Genomic DNA, 20,057 nt, shown 5'->3' with positions numbered 1-20,057 from the left:
ATTTCTTGTCCCTGTCTCTGTGATTGGCAGCAGGAAAGGCCAGTGCACCTGGAGCTGCATGTGGAGAGACACCAGGTCCCAGAACCGTAATAGCAGAGTCTTTGGGGCAGCTACACCTGCAAGATTGCAGTGATTTCTGGGCACCACGTGGAAAGGGATCTGAGCAGAGCAAGAAAAAATGCCAGGAGTCTGGAGGGAAAGCCCAGAGGGATAAAGTGAGATGGGCCAAGTCTTCAAACCTCTGACCAGCGTGTCCCCCAAGGGAGGGCAAGAGGTTAGTTAGGGGGAAAGGCAGGAGTAACTTGGAGGAAACTGATGATGAGAAAATGCATCAGAAATAACTCTCTCAGAAATAACTTTCTGCCAGTGAGACATACTGAGCTTGGGCATTCTCTTCCAAGGGAAGGGGTGTCCTTGGCACTTAGCTCTGGTCCCAGGATTCGGTGTGTTTTTTTCCAAGAGTAGTGTCAGGCAGCTGGTAGCAGCATGGGGAAGGCCCAGCATGAGAGCTGGGATTAACCTCCTTGCGGAGTTCCACTCTATCTGCCAGCAAAGCCTCAGCCTGAGGTCTGCTGGATGGAGCAGCTGCTGAGGGCCTCCAAGTGGGGAATGTCTGAGGCTGCCTGCACTGCCAGCAAAGTAAGGCCTGGATTAGCCCTGCTCGTGGGACATGCTGGTACTAAACCCTGGAGAATGCAGATTAGGGGCATGGCACAGGCAGGCACAGCTTTCCAGTAGCCTGTGAGGGAGCAGGCTAAAACAATGGTAATCATTTCCTCTATTCCCCAGGGTTCCCATAGCAACTTGCATGCCTATGTGTCCACTAAAATGCAGCCACCTCTGGGGTGGAGGACAGCAGCACCTGATGCAGAGCACCCAGCACGAGTGAAGGACCAGGCCAACAATAAGCTACTAGGAAGCTTGTTTCTGACCTTAGAGAGGATTCATGAGTAGAGGGCAGCTTCTGCATCTGACCCCTATCCTCAGCCTCTGCAAGCAGAGAATGTGATGGCACAGGACCCATCTGTGAGCCTGACCCTTTTGCTTCACTGTAGGTAATTGGGTAGTGCCTCCTGAAATGGAACAATGCTGGACCCAGGCCAGGGGCACCCTGGTGAGCTGTGCCCTGGGTGTAGACGGCAGCAGTTTTGAAAGCAAAGATCATTCTAGGGGGCAGACAGAGTCATGTGAACTCCATGCCATCGGGAGCTGCTTTTCAGTTCCCCTCTCAGATTGCCAGTGGTAGAGATGGGTCTGTCCCTGTGTATATCTTCCCCCGTCCCCTAGTTCTGTACCCCACAGGAGGCAGGCTGGGTTTATGAATTCTAGTACGTGGAATATCATAGCCATTAGGATCTCCTGTATTAGTCATAAGGATCCAGCATCATCACCGGAGCACTTCACACTCTTACCTGTATATTCCCTCACCAGCATAACCCTATGCCCACGCAGAATTCAACAAAAAAGCTATGCAAACATTTCAAAAGTAAACACCAATAAAGGCAATAGATTCCAAAGAGCTTGTTAACTTCCTATTATAGTGCCTCTGAATACATAACACTCCCAATTACCTGGCTTAGCTGCAGAAATGTTAATGTTAAATGCAAACATATAAGCCCCAGTCAACCTAAGTGCCAGGCCAGGTCATGCTACAGTCTTTTCATGGGCTCGGGGTGCTTTTTGATGGCTTTAGAAATGCTTGCTGGAGTTTGGCCGATACCTGGCTGAGAAAAGCAGTGAATCTTCCTTGCCCTTTGACTCCCACTATGAAGTGGGAGAGAAATCAGAATCTAACGGACAGAGTTCAGAGGCTGACATGCCAGAGCCTGTGTAATTGGGAGAGAGGCAGTGAAACATGGTGGGTGGGGTGGTAGGTGGTGCTGGGTTGGGTGAAAGCCATTTCAGTGGTGGAAAAGACTAGCAAAAGGAGGGGAAAAGCTCCCTTTCTACCACAGGCCTTTCTGCTTCTTGAGCAGAAAACCTTTCTACTTGAACACTTGAGCCCACTAAGTGCAGACTTAAAGGGACAGGGGTAATATCCCCAGCAGGAGAAATGTAGGAGTAAAACAGACTAAGCTTGGAGTCTCCATTCAGTACAATACCTACTTCACAAATCATCTAAAACCTTCTTTTTAGGCCCTGGGAAACCATCCTCCTAGGCCTTCTCCTCTAATGCCCTTCCCCCTTACAAGACCTATCCAGAGGTAACTGTGCTCTTAGCTAGCTCCCCACTAAGTGCAGTGGAAAGCTCATGCTGGCTATATCCTGGAGTCCTGAGGGTAGACTGGCTGTGAACTCTCCTGAGGCCCAATGGAAGTGTGCCAAGCCACTGTGCTCGGGCAGACACGTGTCACCCGGCGTTCCTTCCTTTCTCAGCTTTCAGCAATGGACACTTCATGGTCTGGTTGAGCCAAATGGAACTTTAATGAGGCATTTACAAGATTCTCATGCCAGTTGTTTCCTTTGTTCGTTCCTTTCTTGGTGACGGTAGGGAGAGGAACAGTCCTCTCCTGGGCATTAGGAAAGTTGCTCAGGAGAAAGTTTTATTCACAGATCAATTAATTATCTTCACGGCCTTCATTGCCCTGGGCTCTCTGCCCAACCACCTGAAGCTAGGAGAGTGGGGATGGGGGCAAAGGTGCTGTGATGTCTTCTCTCTTAGTTATATGGTGAGTTATGTCCTCCCATTCACAAAGGGACGGAGACATGTATCAGCATCTACAACACCCACCCACACAATTCCTTGACCACTGCACAGCCTTTAACCCTGTGTGCATTTCCACCCCCTCACCTGCATCCTGCCAGAACCAGTCCCAATCTCTCCTCCGCACTGCTAGAGCCAGGGCCCTGAAAGTGCTCCCTTGCCTACCCTGGCTGCCTTGTGGCATGGTGCCTGCACCATCCCCAGCAGTTCAGCTCCTTTCACAAAAGGGAAGCAGAGGAAATGAATTGAAGTCAATGACCATCCTGGAGACATTCTTCTGCCAGCAGGGAGCTCACAGCTGGCATAGCAGCCACTGCTCCCTACAAATGTTGACTCTGGCCATGACAGAGCATGCTCTGAGCATGGCCGGGAAAGATTCCTGTTATGACAGACCTCTTACCACTGAAAGTAAGGCCAGCAAAAGGCCAGGCCACTGGACCCAGGAATCCCGGTCAATTATTTCTTCTCCCCTTTCCTTTCTGAACTAAGTGTTGTCCTCAATAGCACATGCTGCTCCTAAAGTCCTAGCTGTGGGACCTCCACTCTATTCCCCTGCCCTTTGACCCAGCATTGAACCCATCAGTTAGTTACTGTTTATAAAGTGCTAAATCTCTTCTGCCAGCATTATCCCTGTTTATTTTTCAGCAGGGATCTCTATTTTCCCTGGGTCACTTTCAAGGAAGTTCTAAAAGTGTTCTCTGTGCCTGGGAAAACAGGCACTTTCCTTCTCACCTGGGACCACTCTCCACCCTTGTATCATCATCATCATCATCATCATCAACAGCCATAGGCTCAATGCCCGTTGGTGTCCGATGCCTCCCTCACTATTTCCTTCCATCTTTCCCTGTCCAGTGTGGAGTGGCTTAGTTTCTGTAGGCTAGCTCCACACCAATCTACTATATCATCTACCCATTCTCTATGGGGTCTGCCTCTCCTATTCGGACCATCCATTATGCCAAATACTAGGATCTTAACTTTTTGCTCATCGTTCATTCTGCAGATATACCCGAAAAGCTGTAACTTCCATTGTATAACCTTCCGCCGTAGGTTCTCTTTAGGCCGTATCTTCCTATATAATTCCTCGTGGAGACCTTCTGCATCCATCCTATTCTCAGGATCTTTCTATAACAACTCCTTTTGAATGCCAATATCCTTCTCTTCGAATCTTTCCTTATCACCCATGTCTCACATCTGTACAACATGCTGCTAAATACACGTTTTCAAGATGCTCAGCTTCATTCCTAAGCTAATCACTTTACTTTTCCAGATCTTATCCATCGCCTTCAAACTCGCTCTTGCTTTCACTATTCTAGTCGCTATTTCCTTCTTGTAGTCTAGATCATATGTCATGTTGCTCCCCAAATACATGAACTTCTCTACGTTCTCTAGTTCAATCCCATCTACACTGATCTTCCTTCCTATTTCCTTATCTCCAAATACCATTGTCTTCGTTTTATTGATATTCATAATCGGTCCAAACCACTTCCCTTCCTCATTTAGCACCTGCACTGTTCTCATGAGCTTCTCTTCATCTTCCTCGATGACAACTATATAGCATATCATTAAACCCAGCGTGTCACTCTTTAGCACTGTACTGGGCTGCGTTCGCCCCTGTCTGTAGCCCAGAGCTCCAGGCTGCTTGAAACCGCCTAGTTGGGCTTCTCTCAGAAGGCATCAGGTAGCCAGTTGTGTCCTGTGGTAACTTCCTGGCTCTTTTCCCATAGTAAAATGCTCCATCTCATTGGTCTCAGGCTTCTGACCAGAGCAGTGTCACCACATGCCCTCCTTTCCCACTGCTCTGCCCCCACTTGCGTCTCAAGCAGGGGATTCACTACCTGTGATTCTTTTCATACACTTCCTTCATACAACCATCCTGCTGGGCTCCCCCATTTCCTTATGGAATGGATGTTATGGGATGTAGGGGTCTCTTCTCTCCTCCCTCCCATTGGTATTAGGACAGTCTTCCCAAGCTGTGACAAGACCAGGAACGTCCCTGGCTCTGGGACAGTTGTTCAGTTGGTGTGACGGGGTGGAGCATGCTTGGTGAGTGGGAATGTAAACCTAGTTCAAAGCATTCAGAGGTTAACGTGGGGGCCAGAATGACTGTCAGAAGCAGACGCAGCACGGTGGACAAATAAGTTACAGAGATTAAGCAGAGGCATCCGTTCTGTACGGAGCCTAAACCTGCAACTCTACTGGCTTCCCTAATGCTGGTCCCGCGTTCTGGCCTAGATGCATACCTGCTGCCCAGGCCCTGCCTAGTCCTTTCAAAACCCCTCACTGCTTCCTTTATCTGTCAGTTTCGAACCCCCTTTTCTCAGGCATTAGTGGTGGAGTAGCTGGCATCTCGGGAGGTAGAAAAGCCATTCTTTCTGAGATGAGAAACAAAGGCTAATGTAGATGTGTGCTGAGATCTGGGCATTTTGATCGCAGCTCGACGCAGCCTTCCCCTGTAGGTATCCCCCACCAAGAAATACAAGATGGGGTCTATGCAGCTGTTGATGCTGGCCAGGGGCCGTGTTATCTTGTAGGTGAAATTGATGATGTTGAGGGTTCTGCAGTTGGCTTGGAGGAGCCGGGAGGTATAGTACAGTGTCCGTGTGATGTGGAAGGGTAGGAAACAGATGGCAAAGACTGTGATTACAATGATGATCATCTTGATAGAGCGTTTCTTGTAGGAGGGGATGCTCTGGTTGGAGCTGGATAGGCTGGGTTTCCACAGTCTCTTAGCCATCAGGCTGTAGCACACAATGATCACCAAAAAGGGGATGCCGAAGAGGAGGGTCATGATTGAGGAGCTGTAGTGCACGTAGTGGTCAAACTCTTCGGGCTTGGTGGTGTCGTGGCAAAGGGTGTCGTTCCCCCTGATGCTGGTGGTGACAAAGATCAGGTTGGGTATGAGGCAGATGGTGACGACAAACCAGACACCCACGCAGATGAGGCGGGCATGCTTGGTCTTCATCCACCCGAGCGACTGAAGGGGGTGGCAGATCCCCACGTAGCGGTGCACGCTGATGCAGGTGAGGAAGAGAATGCTGCAGTACAGGTTGGCATAGAAGAGGAAGCGCACAATCTTGCAGAGGCCAACCCCAAAGGGCCAGTTGTTGCGGTCAGCATAGTAATAGACCAGCGTGGGGAGGGAAAGTACGTACAGTGTGTCAGAGACGGCTAGATTGAACATGTAAGTGGTGGTGGCATTCCATGGCCTCATCTTACTGATGAACATCCACAAGGCCCAGGAATTGAGCAGCAGCCCCACCACAAAGACAAGCGCATAGGACACTGGCAGCAGGATGAATTTAAACTCCTCATTGAAGACACAGTTCTCTTTGCCCTGGCTGGTGGTATTTGCTGTCAGCAGGGACGCAGGTGTTGGCACCAACAGAGCAACTGGGAACGTCCCCACTGAAGTGGCCATTGCCTGAAGCCAATTTCTGGAAAGGCAATAATAAAAACATCCATTAATTGCTGATCCCAGTCACTGTCAGGTAAGAAGTTGCTGGGGGTGGGGGGCGGAAATAGGGTCAGACCTTCCTCTCCCAGGCATTCCAGCAGCTTTGATGATCTTCGCAGGGGGAAGAGGGGTCCAATGCCACCCACCTTTGGCTCTTTACACAGCCAAGAGCATTTGATAACTCCCCTTTCTAAGCTCCCTCAGTGACACAAAGCACATATAAAACCCTACAAATATGCATCAGAAGAAAAGCCTGTTTCTTTCCCCACCCCCAAACTCTAGCAGCTACTCTGATAATCCTACTGTTTCCTTAACAATGAGACCTTTATGAGCCATCGCAGCCCCATGCTCAATGCCAGCACAGCCTCTCGAAAACTGATTCAGACTAATTGGCATGACTTCAAGCATGCTGCAAATCCCAGAGGAGTGATTTACCAAGGAAAGAGTCTCACCTCCAGGTGCATTCTGCTCTGGAGATATCACTAGGGAGCTGCTAAAGGGGCCTCTTGGAGAAGACTTTCTGTGACACTGAACATTGAGAGGGGCCTCAGATTCCCCCAACCTGGAGGCATTCCCAGTTTCAGAACACTGATCTCTGAGGCACACCGAGAAGAGTCATTACAAAACTGAGTCTCATCCCTGTGCATCTGTGAGGGATATGTCCCAGATTGCATATCAACGGCAGGGGCCCAGGAGTTGTATGTGTCTGACAAATGACTCCAGAGGGCAGGGGAAAAGCCATAAAATGGCTCCACTTGGATCTCTGAATATTTACAGTCCAGAGTCCTGATTCTCCCCTGCAGGAGATGAGTAACTTGCATCTACCAGTATCAGAGGGGTAGCCTTGTTAGTCTGGATCTGCAAAAGCGACAAGGAGTCCTGTGGCACCTTATAGACTAACAGATGTATTGGAGCATAAGCTTTCGTGGGCAAAGACCATGCATCTGATGAAGTGGGTCTTTGCCCACGAAAGCTTATGCTCCAATATATCTGTTAGTCTATAAGGTGCTACAGAACACCTTGTCGCTTTTGCATATGCTAGCTTCATTCAGAGAGTCCAGCCCCAGAAGATTCTGAGCACTTCAGCAGCCCCCAGAATCTCACTAGAGATTCTGAAATTAGCTCATTTCCCTGCCTGGCATTGTCAGAAAGGCAGCAGCTCATCACCAGGGTACCAGCTGGAATGTGCAACCACAGGCAGACACCAGGAGGATGCAACCCACAAAACTCACTGAAAACTCCCAATGTCACAGAGGACAAAAGTGCAGCTGACTTGCACAAAATAGTTGCTCTAAGCAGCACTGGATGACATGGCCACACTTGCTTTATCACCATGCTCTGGTGTCCCTTGTGAAGTCAACACTTTGAAGCTCCACAAACGATCAAAATCGCATCAAAGACAAGGACAAAAAGCGTAAAGAGGTGAAAGCTGTGCTGGGTGACCAGGCCTCCTTCACGAATAAAGGGCATCTGTGACATTTGGCCTCTCAGTCCCAGGGCAGGAGCTGGTAAGCGGTGTCCTGCAGGCTCCAGTGTCTCTCAGGAGAGCCACTCAGTTGGCACCACATCCCATCACCAGCTATGCTAGTTACCCCCCTCACAATGGAATGTCCTGCCAGAAGCAACCTGCAGAAACCGGCTCTGAAGCCCTGTTATAAAAGACAAGTTTCCTACCACAGGCTGAGGCCAGGGATGGAGAAGGTGTATACTGTAAAGGGCAAGCTGTCTGTTGCACCACTGACTGGCTGGTCATTCCCATTCCAACCAATGTTTTCAGCATCAAAAGATTAAATGGATTAAAACATGGTTACATGATAATCTCACAAAGTAACGGTAAACAAGGAATAGTCATCCAATGTGTGTGTTCCTAGCAAGGGCCTGCAGAGCTCTGTTCTTGGGTCAAACACTGTTAAATAGCTTTATCAATAATCCGGAAGAAAAGCATGACACAAAAGTTGGTAAATAGCGATGGGGACAGACCAGTTGTACAGGCTGACCTGGATTGCTTGGGAAAGTGGGTTCATTTGAATAATATATATTTTAATACAGCCAGTGATGTGTCATACTCGCAACAAAGAAAGTAGGTCACATTTAATGATAGGCCACTGCATTCTAGAATGCAGTGACACAGACACGGTCATGGTAGGTGAGCAGAAATGTGAGCTCCCAGTGCAATGCTGTTGCAAAGTGGGCAAATATGACCTTAGATGTCTACACAAGGCCATACAAGTAGAAGTAGGAAGCTGGTATTACCTCTGCATGGGGCACTAGTGAGATGACTCATGTAACAGTGTGTCCAATTCTGCAGGCTGCTTTTCAAAAGGAATGTTGAAAAATTGTAAAGGGCTCAAAACAGAGCTAACAGGATGACTGGAGATCTGGAAAACATCCTTAGCTGGAAAGTGTTCAGAAGCTCAATCTATCAAGTTTATCCAAAAGAAAATTGAGAGGTGACTTGTTCATAGCCTATTCGTATCTATGTGGGGGAAAGATTTCTGAGAGCAGACAGTTCTTTAATCTAGTCCAAAAAGGCATAATGTGATCCAAGGTGGAAGGTGAAGCTAAATGCATTTAAATTAGAAAGAAAGTGCATATTTTTTACATTGAGGGCAATAATCATTAAGTCTTTAAATCAAGACTGGATCTTTCTCTAACACCGACATGCTATAGGTAAGTGGTTGATGCTGTTTACTGGGGGCCAGTTCTCTGGCCTGTGTCATACTGGGGGTCAGACTAGACAGTCTTAATAGTCCTTTCTGGGCAAAAAATCCACTACTCTATAAAATTGCTATATTTTTCTCATCAAAGGCATTGAGGCTAGAGAAGCTGGAGGTGGCTCACAACTGTAGCCATGTTCAGAAAAAAACCAAGGTGCTGGTGCATGATAGTGGGGACCTGGTTCACAGTGTTGCAGGGCAGAAGCCTGCAATAGCCAGACCACTGATTATTTTGTTATAGCAGCTCTGATCCTGTTTGTCTCTTTCATCCACCCCTTATATCAACATAAGAATGGCCATACCAGGTCAGACCAAAGGGCCATCTAGCCAAGTATACTGTCTTCCAACAGTGGCCAATGCCAGATGCCCTAGAGGGAGTGAACAGAACAGGTTACCTCGCCCGTCATTCATTTCCAATCTCTGACAAACAGAGGCTAGGGACACCATTCCTACCCGTCCTGGCTAATAGCCATTGATGGACCTAACCCCTATGAATCTATCTAGTTCTTTTTTGAACCCTGTTCAAGTCCTGGTCTTCACAACATCTTCTGGCAGAGGCTGTGCGCTGCAAGAAGAAAAACTTCCTTGGCTGTGTCTAGACTAGCAAGTTTTTCCACAAAAGCAGCTGCTTTTGCGGAAAAACTTGCCAGCTGTCTACACTGGCCACTTGAATTTCCACCAGAACACTGACTTCCTACTGTCTGAAATCAGTGCTTCTTGCGGAAATACTATGCTGCTCCCGTTCGGGCAAAGATCCCTTTTGCGCAAAGCTTTTGCGCAAAAGGGCCAGTGTAGACAGCTCAGATTTGTTTTGCGCAAAAAAGTCCCGATCGCGAAAATGGCGATCGGGACTTTTTTGTGCAAAAGTGTGTCTCGATTGGCACGGACACTTTTCCGCAAAAAGTGCTTTTGCGGAAAAGTGTCTGTGCCAATCTAGATGCTCTTTTCCGCAAATGCTTTTAATGGAAAACTTTTCCGTTAAAAGCATTTGCAGAAAATCATGCCAGTCTAGACATAGCCACTTTTGTTTGTTTTAAACCTGCTACCTATTAATTTCATTAGGTGACCCCTAGTTCTTACATTCTGGGAACAGATCAATAGCTTTTCCTTACTCACTTTCTCAATACCTGTCATGATTTTATAGACCTCTATCATACACTCTTCCCCCCCAGTCTCCTCTTTTCTAAGTTGAAAAGTCCTAGTCTTTTTAATCTTTCTTCATATGGGACCTGTTCCAAAACCCTAATCATTTTTGTTTCCCTTTTCTGAACCTTTTCCAATGCCAATACATCTTTTTGGAGTTGAGGCGACCACATCTGTACGTAGTATTCAAGATGTGGGCGTGCTATGGCTTTATATAGAAGCAATAAGATATTCTGTTTTATTCCCTATCCCTTTTTAATGATTACTAACATTCTGTTTGCTTTTTTTGACTGCTGCTGCACACTGAGTGGATGTTTTCAGAGAACTATCCACAGTGACTCCAAGATCTCTCTCTTGAGTGGTTCTAAATTAGTCCCCATCATTTTGTAGCCTGTCTGACGTGTAGATTGTGAGCTCTCTGCAGCAAGGACTATCTTCCTCATTACTTGTCTGTACAACACCTAGTACAATGGGGGTCCTGATCCGTGACTATGGCCCTGGACCTACAATGATAGCAGCACTGCAGGTGCATTGGGATGTAGGTCAGACTGATGTGCAAAGGGAACAAACGAGGCTGCTGTATAGGGTTTCCACCCACAGGATATGCAATGATAATGTCAATCATTGCAAACTCTTGATTGCAGTATTTACTTGTGTTCCAGATGGAATTGGATCTTGAAGCCCTTAATAAAACATTTTCTGCAATTTCCGTCCAATTACCAAAGGTGCAGGTTGCAGCACAGGTTTATTACAGAGCTAAATTATGTTCAGTATCCTTGGAGAGCAAATGCTTTGAGTTCAGAGGGCAGGCATGCCCTATCAAATATTAACAAAGGGAGCTCAGCCAATTCCACTGTAAATAGAGGAGGAAAATGGGAAAGTAGGAAAGTCTTGCAACCTTCACGGAAGCTGCGGTTACCAGAAGCTGGACACTTCTGCAAGCTGTGACTTTGCTTTCTTGTAGGGGATCCAGTATTGTGGCATTGTCTTTGGTTATAAAAACTTCCTTGAGAAACTGCCACAGGAAATCCAGCCACCACAAGAAATGTTGCTGGTGATTTGGGAGGAGGCCCTTGGCCTTGTGAGTCAGTGCTAAGTTTTACTGTAATGCCAGGTGACTGTGCCGTGGGAGGTTTGGTATTCCAGAGCAGGAGAAACACTGAACTTCCTGATCAACTGTGATACTTTCCACAGGCATCAGTTTCTCAGCCCACTGTGCCGACCTGTTTATGTAGCCTTGTGCCCTAAGTTACCTCTAGGGTGTGTGCTTGCGCAGGCGTGCAGAGAGAATTTTAGTCCCATCCGCCTCCGCAGCAAAGCCATGCAGCAGCATGCCAGTGCAAGGTTAGCTGCTGCTGCTGCTGCTGGGCTTGGTGAGGGAGTGAGGGCTCAGATGAGCAGGTCTTTGCTGTCCCTGACTTCCCAGGGCTGGAGCTGCGGCCGTGGTCGGATGGTGGCTGCCCAGCTGCTCCCAGGAGAGGCCACACGGTGGGCGGCTGCTGGAGCTGGAACTACAGTGCAGCTGCTCCTGGGGCCAGTGCCCCCTGCATCCCTGTTCCTCCCCTGCACCCTCTTCCTCCCTCATTGCCCTCTGGCTCTCAGAGCCCTCTGCACCTTCAGCCTCCTGCCAGCTCCCCCTCTCTGGCTCCCCACATGTCACTGCCCCAGCTCCCTACTCCCTGCAAACCCTGGATGCTGGCAGTAGCTTCCCTCTGCCCCAGGTGGGGACTTGCAGCCAACTCTGCAGGGAGCAGCCTGGGGCAGCCCCTGCCCTGCACACAGGCTCCCCTGGGAGAGCACTCCCTGGAAGAGGGCAGGTATCACCTTCTCCCCACCGGGGGGCAGGGGGCAGTGCTTAGGAGCAGGGCTCAGGGTCGCAGCAAGGAGCAGGGCTAGGTTGGTATCTCTGTACTGGGAGAGTGTCTCAGGGAGCAGCGCCACTGGTGGGTGCCATGATGGCACACATCCGAACAAGCGCACACGCCCTCAATATTGGTCCACAAGACAAAATTCGCTCCTCTCATTCATGGCAAATTCTAGAGGGAACGCTGCATGCCTCCTTAAAATTCCTCCGCAGTGTCTACTGGATCCAGGATTCTTCTTTCTCACCTCTCCTAAAGTGCCGTGACAGATCAGATATCTTCAGGCTTGTAAATCAGTAGAGCTCTATTGAAATCAATAGAAACACGCCAGTTTACACAGGCTGAGGATCTGGCAGCTGTGGAGCTGCCATGTCCCACCCCAGGCCTCTGTCCATCAATTCCTTTTTGAATAGGCACAAGACAGAGTTTTCCTGTGAGTATTTACTGGCTAGAAGATCCTTTTGGACCAGGTGAAGTTTGATTTATTGTGACATGATGCCCATGTGTGGCTGGTGTGCCCCTGGGAAACATTAAACATTTTCTCTCCTTACTGAAGGGTGGCGTAGAGCTGCCCTGCTGCCGTGATAGAACTTGCTCTGTTTAACAGTCCTATACCCCAAGAGAGGAAGAATAAACTGGAGTGAAATCAATGGGACAGTGACACACACACACAAGAAGACACCATGGTTGACATACGCGACAGGCAATCGATTCAGACTTCAGAGATGGAGAAATACATTCTGCATCCCACAGTCAACAGCACACACCACACTTCCAGGCCTAGGCCACAGCAGTAAGGGTGTGTCTAGACTACATGCCTCCGTCGACGGAGGCATGTAGATTAGCCAGATCGGCAGAGGGAAATGAAGCCGCGATTAAAATAATCGCGGCTTCATTTAAATTTAAATGGCTGCCCCGCTCTGCTGATCAGCTGTTTGTTGGCAGATCGGGGCAGTCTGGACGCGATGCGCCGACAAAGAAGCCTTTCTTGATCGGCACAGGTAAATCTGGTTTCACGAGGCATACCTGTGCCGATCAAGAAAGGCTTCTTTGTCGGCGCGTCGCGTCCAGACTGCCCCGATCTGCCAACAAACAGCTGATCGGCAGAGCGGGGCAGCCATTTAAATTTAAATGAAGCCGCGATTATTTTAATCGCGGCTTCATTTCCCTCTGCCGATCTGGCTAATCTACATGCCTCCGTCGACGGAGGCATGTAGTCTAGACGTACCCTAAGAGTCAAAACGAGCCTTCTACTTGTCAACAATCAATGCAGCAGAATCTGGGCCATCAGAGCTCTTCCATCCAGTGAACCAGTTAATCAACACAGACTGCTCAGACTCCAGAGCCAAGCGCGACCATTGTGAAGGGCTGTCTGCATACTTTACTGATAAGATCAGCCAAATACCTCTGGAGCTAAGCGGGACAAAATTCCTTCCAATGTGATTTGTATTACCAGCCCTGTAGCCTATGACTGAGTCTGACCCAATCACACTGGCTAACGCTCAAAAAGCCTTGAAACATATTAGAGCAGCTACATGTGAAGCAGATCTATCCCCCTCTTGCCTGGTAAAAGCCAAAGAATAACAGGTCTGCCTATTTTTAATGGAAATAATCAGTTGGCCATTCAGAGATGCACACATACCAAATTCCTTGGAAAATGCAATAGTTTGCCCAATCATCAACTAGCCAGCACTCGACCCTGAAGATCTCTCCAACTAACATCCCATCTCCAACTTCCCGTACCTTGGCAAAACCATTGAGAAAACAACTACAGCATATGACATCAGCCAATATACTGGGCATCTCCAAATCAGGGTTCAGCACCAGGCACAGTGCAAAGACTGCTCTAGTAACAGTAAAAGACAATCTCATGGCCATGGACACAGGTCAGATCTCTCTGCTCACTCTATGGGATCTTGCTGCAGCCTTATATACCATGGACCACAAGGCACTACTAACATCCCTATGGGACACAGCTGGAGTAGTCATTTCTGCTCCACAGTAGCTCCAGTCATTCCTCGCCTACTGACCCAGAGCAGTAATGGGAACTGGCTCTTCCTCTTCCAACATTTCGCCTGCTTGGTCCTGTTGGATCCATGCTATCCCTGATTCTCTTCACTACTTGAGTGAGACTTCATGGGCTCAACTGCCTGCAGTATGCCAAGAACTCAACTGTTTATCTCATCTTCGATGGATTCTCAACTACTGCTGCTATTAAGGTGTCAAAATGCCTGCAAGAAATAAGCTCTTCTATGAAGAGCAGCTGGTCCAAGTGAAACCTGAGCAAAACCAAAAGAATGGTAGCTGGAGATAGGAAACGCTTGGAATAGCTGGCCAAGATGTTGCGTCCATTTGCCATTGAAGGCATGTAGCCACTATTGGTCAGACTGATACAAATCCTCGGAGTCTTGATTCCTTGCTATGCCTGGATAACCAGGTGGTATCTGCTTCCAAAAATGCCTTCTTTCACCTTCAGTGTGTTAGAAATCTTCAACCCTTCCTCCCAGAAAAGGACCTGGCCAACCCAATTCATGTTTTTGTCACCTCCCGGCTGGGTTACAGTAAATCATTGCATCTGATGCTGAATGTGAAGATGATACACAGGCTCTCCAGCTCAGGGATGAGCAACCATGAATAGTAAGTGGGCTGCATGAGTGGCTCTCCACCTCAGTGGTCTGTAGTAGCCTGCAGCCCACTGAGGTTCTACCTGTGCCCCATGGCCCAACTGGCTGCCCCTCACATGCCTTTTGCACACTAGGGCACCAAAACCCTACACTTACCTGCTCTCTCCTCCCTTCCAGCACTTTCAGAGCACATGTATCACCTGATTCATGCTCTGTCCCCACTCCTCTCCTGCCCTCCCAGAGCTGGAATGCCATGAACAGCTGATTTATGGCTCCTACAAAATTGCTGGGAGGGAGGAGTACGGGGCCCCATATCCCAGTACTCAAGAGGCATATGGGGGAGAGGGACAGCCATGGATCCATGGGCTGCAAGTTGCCTACCACTGCTCCAATTGGTACAGAATGTGGCTGCCGACCTTCTCCATGGCATAGACTGCCATGAGCATATCAGGCCTGTGCTCAAGTCCCTCCACCTGCTCTGAGGCCAGTTTAAGGCTTTGGTCCTAATTTTCAAAGCAATTAATGGATTGGCTACATTAGGGCCTGAATTTTGAACTAAGAGTTACCATGACAACTGTACTTCACTGAGGCAATGAAAATCTCAAAACCCCAGCCAAAGCACATGGGGGCTGGTGATAAAGCATGGAACAGTCTTACAAAGGTGATCAAGCAAATCCAGAGCCTGACTATCTTTAGGAATCACTGCAAGGCCTTCCTCTTTGAGACAGCCTTTCCACCCTCTGTGATGCTCACAATATGAACCCCTCCTTCTATTCTCAAACCCCTACTCACCACTATCACCTTTCAGAAAACAACCCCACACTCTCTCCTAAAGGGTTTTGATTCTCAAAAGGGAGGAACGTAAGAGATTTTATGAAGTCCAATATGGACTTTGGCATTGTTGTTGATTTTATGTGGATGGCACTATAAAACCCTAAGATAAATAGTAAGTACTCCCTCCTCTTTTAGCCCTCAAGGAGAAGCCATTGTCAGATCCTTAACTGACGCATCTCCCTGGGTCTCTCCTTAGTAGACATAACTTGGCAGTAAAGTGTCATGACAGCTGGGACATAGGGAACATTCCACAGCTCCTTATCTCCAAAGATGGAATTATTACCCAATGGAAACCCTGTAAAAGCTGCATTTCACCATGGGAACAGCAACATTGTCTCACTGGTGACAGGAGCTGGGACAGCACCTTAAGATGTTTAGGATTCCACAGAGTAAGGAAATGGATTTTCCCCTTATAAAACTGCACAGGAAATTCCCCAACTCTGTAACCAGCCCAATTTCAGGACAGAAGGAACAAGCAGCTGAGAAGCCCAGGCACAAAATTGCCCTGAATAGTTTGGGGAAAGTCCCATGGAGAACAGAATAACACAAAGCTGCTCAGGGCAGAGCGTGTACGTGGTTATAGGGGACCCCAGCAGTAGAATACATCTTCCATGAGACGAGGCTTGGTCTGAGCCTGTCTGAATCTCTGGGCAAGAGCCACGTCTTCAAGTGAGGCCTCCCGTGAGAGTGGCACCTCCCCACATGGAATTCAAAGAGAACAACATTTCCAGGAATGAGGAGAGGCCAACAGCCGCTTTATGCAAATGTCAGGTATCTGACACCCAGTGATGGGCCTTCTGAGTACCAACTGGATAGATAGATGCCACCTGCAGACAAGGATGGAGCAGGGCCAGGGCTGAGAGGGAAGTAACATTTGGACTTCCTCTGCTGTGGGGAGAGTTCTCCTGCAAGAAGTGTTACCGGTAGTGGCAGGAAAAGGGTCTCAAAAGCTCATCTGCTCCTCAGGGGCAGAAGGATGAAAGACAGTGAAACCCAATCTGGCACATGCCTGCTACCACCTCAGAGAGAGAGATCATTACTTCTCTCCATGCCCTGCCTAGTTCATTATCAACAGGCACTCATCTGACCCTCAGCTGATGCCTTCCCCCAGCCCTGGCCCTATCAGCAATCACTCCTATCAGTTTTGTGCTATCCTCAGGCCGGAGCTCTCTATTTGCTCTCACTGTTGACTCTGGCTGTGAAACAGGCTAGGGAAATGAGAAGATGCACCCTCCAGACGGGATGCAGGAAGATGTTATCAGGCAAGAGGCAGCGTGCAGCAGCTCTGAAAAAAAACAAAAACAAAAAAAGAAGCAACCAGGATTCTGCTTCCAGCCAAGAGGATCTTCAACAGCCCCGCTACAGGACCCCTCCCAGTCCCAGCTGCACAGCCTAAAGTGCTCCCAATCTCAGGTGTCCCAGAAAGGGCACTGAGGAGTCACTATTAAAAAATACTGCATTCTCTTTCCAGCCTGAATTTTTCTCATTTCAACTTCCAGCCCTTGCAGCTTGTTGCATCTTTGTCTGCTAGGTTTTGCACTCAGGTATGCACCACATCAGTCCCAGAACCTTAGCAAAACAAGACGGGTGAGTGAATGTCTTTTATTGGACCAAATTCTGATGGTGAGAGAAACAAGTTATTGAGCTTACACAGAGCTCTTCTTGAGATCGCCTGAAGAAGAGCTTTGTGTAAGCTCAAAAACCTGTCTCTCTCATCAATCGAACAAAAGATATTCTCTTTCCCCGTGTAGTTATTTATAGGCTGAGAGTCACCATTTAACCTTCTGGTTCCTAAGCTAGACAGCTCGACCTCCTGGAGTCTGGTTTAACTGTTCCCATGGCTCTTCTCTGAACTTTTTCCAATTTATTAACATCCTTTTGGAACTGAGGACACTAGAATTGGATTTGGTATTTGCAGTGTGGCCTAAGACAGAGGTGATGATAACATCCCTACTTCTACTTGATATTCCTGTTTAGGCATTCAGTGATCACATTGGCTGTCTTAACCATGGTGTTGCACTGGTCGCTTATGTTCAGTTGATTATGCACCAGGACCCCTAGTCCTTTTTGGAGTCACTGCTATCCTATATAGCTTCCCATCTTGTAAGTATAGCCCACGTGTTTTTCCCCCTGAATGTAAGACTTTACATATATATGGTTGTGTAAATGCAGATGGTTTGCTTGCACCCTGCTTATCATATGATCCGAATTACCGATGCTGTTTGTTATGTTTTCAATCAGTTCATTGATAAAAATAGTAAATAGCACAAGGCCAAGAACAGATTTCTGCTGGACCCATTAGAAACACACCCACCCACTCATAATTCCCCATTTATAAGCTTCAGAGGGGTAGCCGAGTTAGTCTGTAACAGGAAAAACTTAAAAAACAACAAATAGTCTAGTAGCACCTGGTATCATGAGCTTTTGTGGGCACCACCCACTGCTTCAGATGCCAGGAGTATTAAAAGCTCATGATACCATCTACATCAGTGGTTCCCCATCTACATCAGTCACCCCACCGGTGGGTGACGTCATCCTGCTGCATTGCCCAGCTGGCTGGTCCTGTGCCAAGTGCACCTGCACCGGCGCCAGACCCCCCACCACGGCCATTTTACCGCTCCAGACCGGCTGCCCTGCTCCCATGGCTTCTCCGCTGCACTCCCCAGCAGATTCTCCCGCCGCTGGCGCTTCCCCACTCCCTGTCACGGCACGAGTTCAGCCCCGCAGCGCGTGAGACCCGTCCTCCCCCGGCCATCCCGCGTCGCGACCCCAACTAGGCAGGCACACATAAATGCCCCGGTGGGCGCCATGGCGTCCGTGGGCACCGTGTTGTGGACCACTGATCTACATGTTTTGTTAGTCTGTAAGGTGCTACTAGATTATTTTTTGTTTACGTTTTTCCCCATTTATAGTTCCATTTTAAGACCAGTCAGTTACCCAGCTTTTAGTTTGTGCTCATATTCATTTTGTTTACTACAATCTCAAATGTCTTATTGAAGTCTAAGTATGTTGCCCTGATGCTATTACCTTTCAATCAAACCTATCATAATTCTATCTATCTATCTATCTATCTATCTATCTATCTATCTATCTATCTATCTATCTATCTATCTATCTAATTAAAATCAAGAATGAAGCATGTCGTTTCAAGTCCCATACACTGCACAGAATGTGGTCCCTAGAAACTGAATTTGTCAGTGCTCCTGGCCCTGACACATGAGGCATACCTACACTGGAGCTGAAGATGTAATTTCCAGCTTAGGTAGCCATACCTACACTAGCTTTGATCAAGCTAGCACCCTAAAAATAACAGTATAGCCACAGCTGTGTGGTCAGTAGGATTCATAGCCAAAAGGAGGAGCAGCTGGGCCAGGTTCTAGAAGGAAATGGCCCAGCTGCTTAGGAAAAAGGCTGAGCCTATAGAGAGAAGGGGGTGTATGGGATAATACAGTGTGACTGCCCCAAAAGCTGTATGATCAATGTTAGACAATACATCCTGGATCCCTCTCATAAACAGTCCCTTTGTTCCCTTCTGCGGAGCTAGCCCAGATGCAACATGGGCAGCACTGAGATACAGTTAATGAAGCAGCAGCCCCTACAAAGGCCATGCATGCCAGTCTACAGTGACTAAGAAACAGTGTGCGCCACAGCTGGTGGGGGCAAAAAGATGCCCAGTATCCAGGGGGCATGCACTGGCTTCAGCCCTTTGACTCAGGAAGGAAATCTCCAGGTAGGGTTGCCAGATACTTTCACAAAAAATCCCAAACATGATGGGGAAAAGAATTGGTTGAGCAAAAAAACCCCAAACAAACAGGGCACCAAACTTGTTGAGAAAAAAGAAAAAAAAGGTCACTGCACCTTTAAATTCCCACGCTCCCCAGCTCTCCACTCCTCCTCACCCTCACCAAACACAGCAGGGGAAGAATGACCTTCCATCCAAGGAAAAACAGAAAATACCGGACATTTTCTGGGTTTTTTTACCAGACGCAATTACCGGACTGTCCGGGCAAAAACCGGACACCTGGCAACCCTAGCTCCAGGCCCTGCCTGTACCCCACCAACTGCTCCTGGCCCTACTCAGACCCTGCTGTCTGTCTCCCATTCCATGCCCTGCCATATCCCATTGCCCATGCCAAATCCCTCCCACTGCTCAGGCCAAATGCTTCCTGCTACCCAGTGTTCAATCAGGATTGGATGCTTTTCTCAAAGCTCAGCTCTAGGGATTATTTTGGGCATGGTTTGTGACCTGCACAACACAGGCGGTCAAACTAAATGATACCAGTGGGTTTTTTTGGCTTTGGACTCTAAGAAACTCCCTTCACCTGCTCTCGCTACTGGAAAAAGACACTGCACCCTGCTGTATGACTTCATTCCAGGTGCATCCTAGTTTATATATTGACACAGGCAGTATAAAAATGTCAATAAAATGAATGAGACTGTTAGTAAAGAGCCCAGATTTGCTTTAACAGCTGAAAGCGCCTATCTCCTGCCTTAAGGGCCTTTCAGGAGCCAGGGGTATAATCGGGTGTTCTATGTGATACACCATTTCTTGCAAGGAAACTGCAAGGGTGTATCTCCTAAACCACCACTCTGGGGGCTGGAGTAGGGATGGAATAGTCTAGTCAATTAACTGATTAACCGATAAGCAAAAAGCTTATAGGTTAATGCTATAGACTACACACGTTCCACCCCCACCCTCCCACAGTAATTTTTTTAGCA

General features: G+C 48.1%; 1 protein-coding gene across 1 annotated transcript in view; it reads right to left on the bottom strand.

The window, feature by feature from the left end:
* Positions 1-884: 884 nt before the first annotated feature.
* Positions 885-20,057, bottom strand: part of LOC102448772 (phosphatidylinositol 3,4,5-trisphosphate 5-phosphatase 2-like) — a 60,413-nt gene continuing 41,240 nt past the window's right edge. Inside the window, 1 exon segment of the mRNA XM_075940798.1 lies at positions 885-6,138. Coding sequence (XP_075796913.1) covers positions 5,022-6,138 — 1,117 coding nt within the window. The 3' untranslated portion in view covers positions 885-5,021.

This window comes from Pelodiscus sinensis, chromosome 13, assembly GCF_049634645.1.
Source record: "Pelodiscus sinensis isolate JC-2024 chromosome 13, ASM4963464v1, whole genome shotgun sequence".
Classification (NCBI taxonomy): domain Eukaryota; kingdom Metazoa; phylum Chordata; order Testudines; family Trionychidae; genus Pelodiscus; species Pelodiscus sinensis.
The sequence above is the reverse complement of the archived record's forward strand: the minus strand, read 5'-3'. Positions and strand labels throughout refer to the sequence as shown.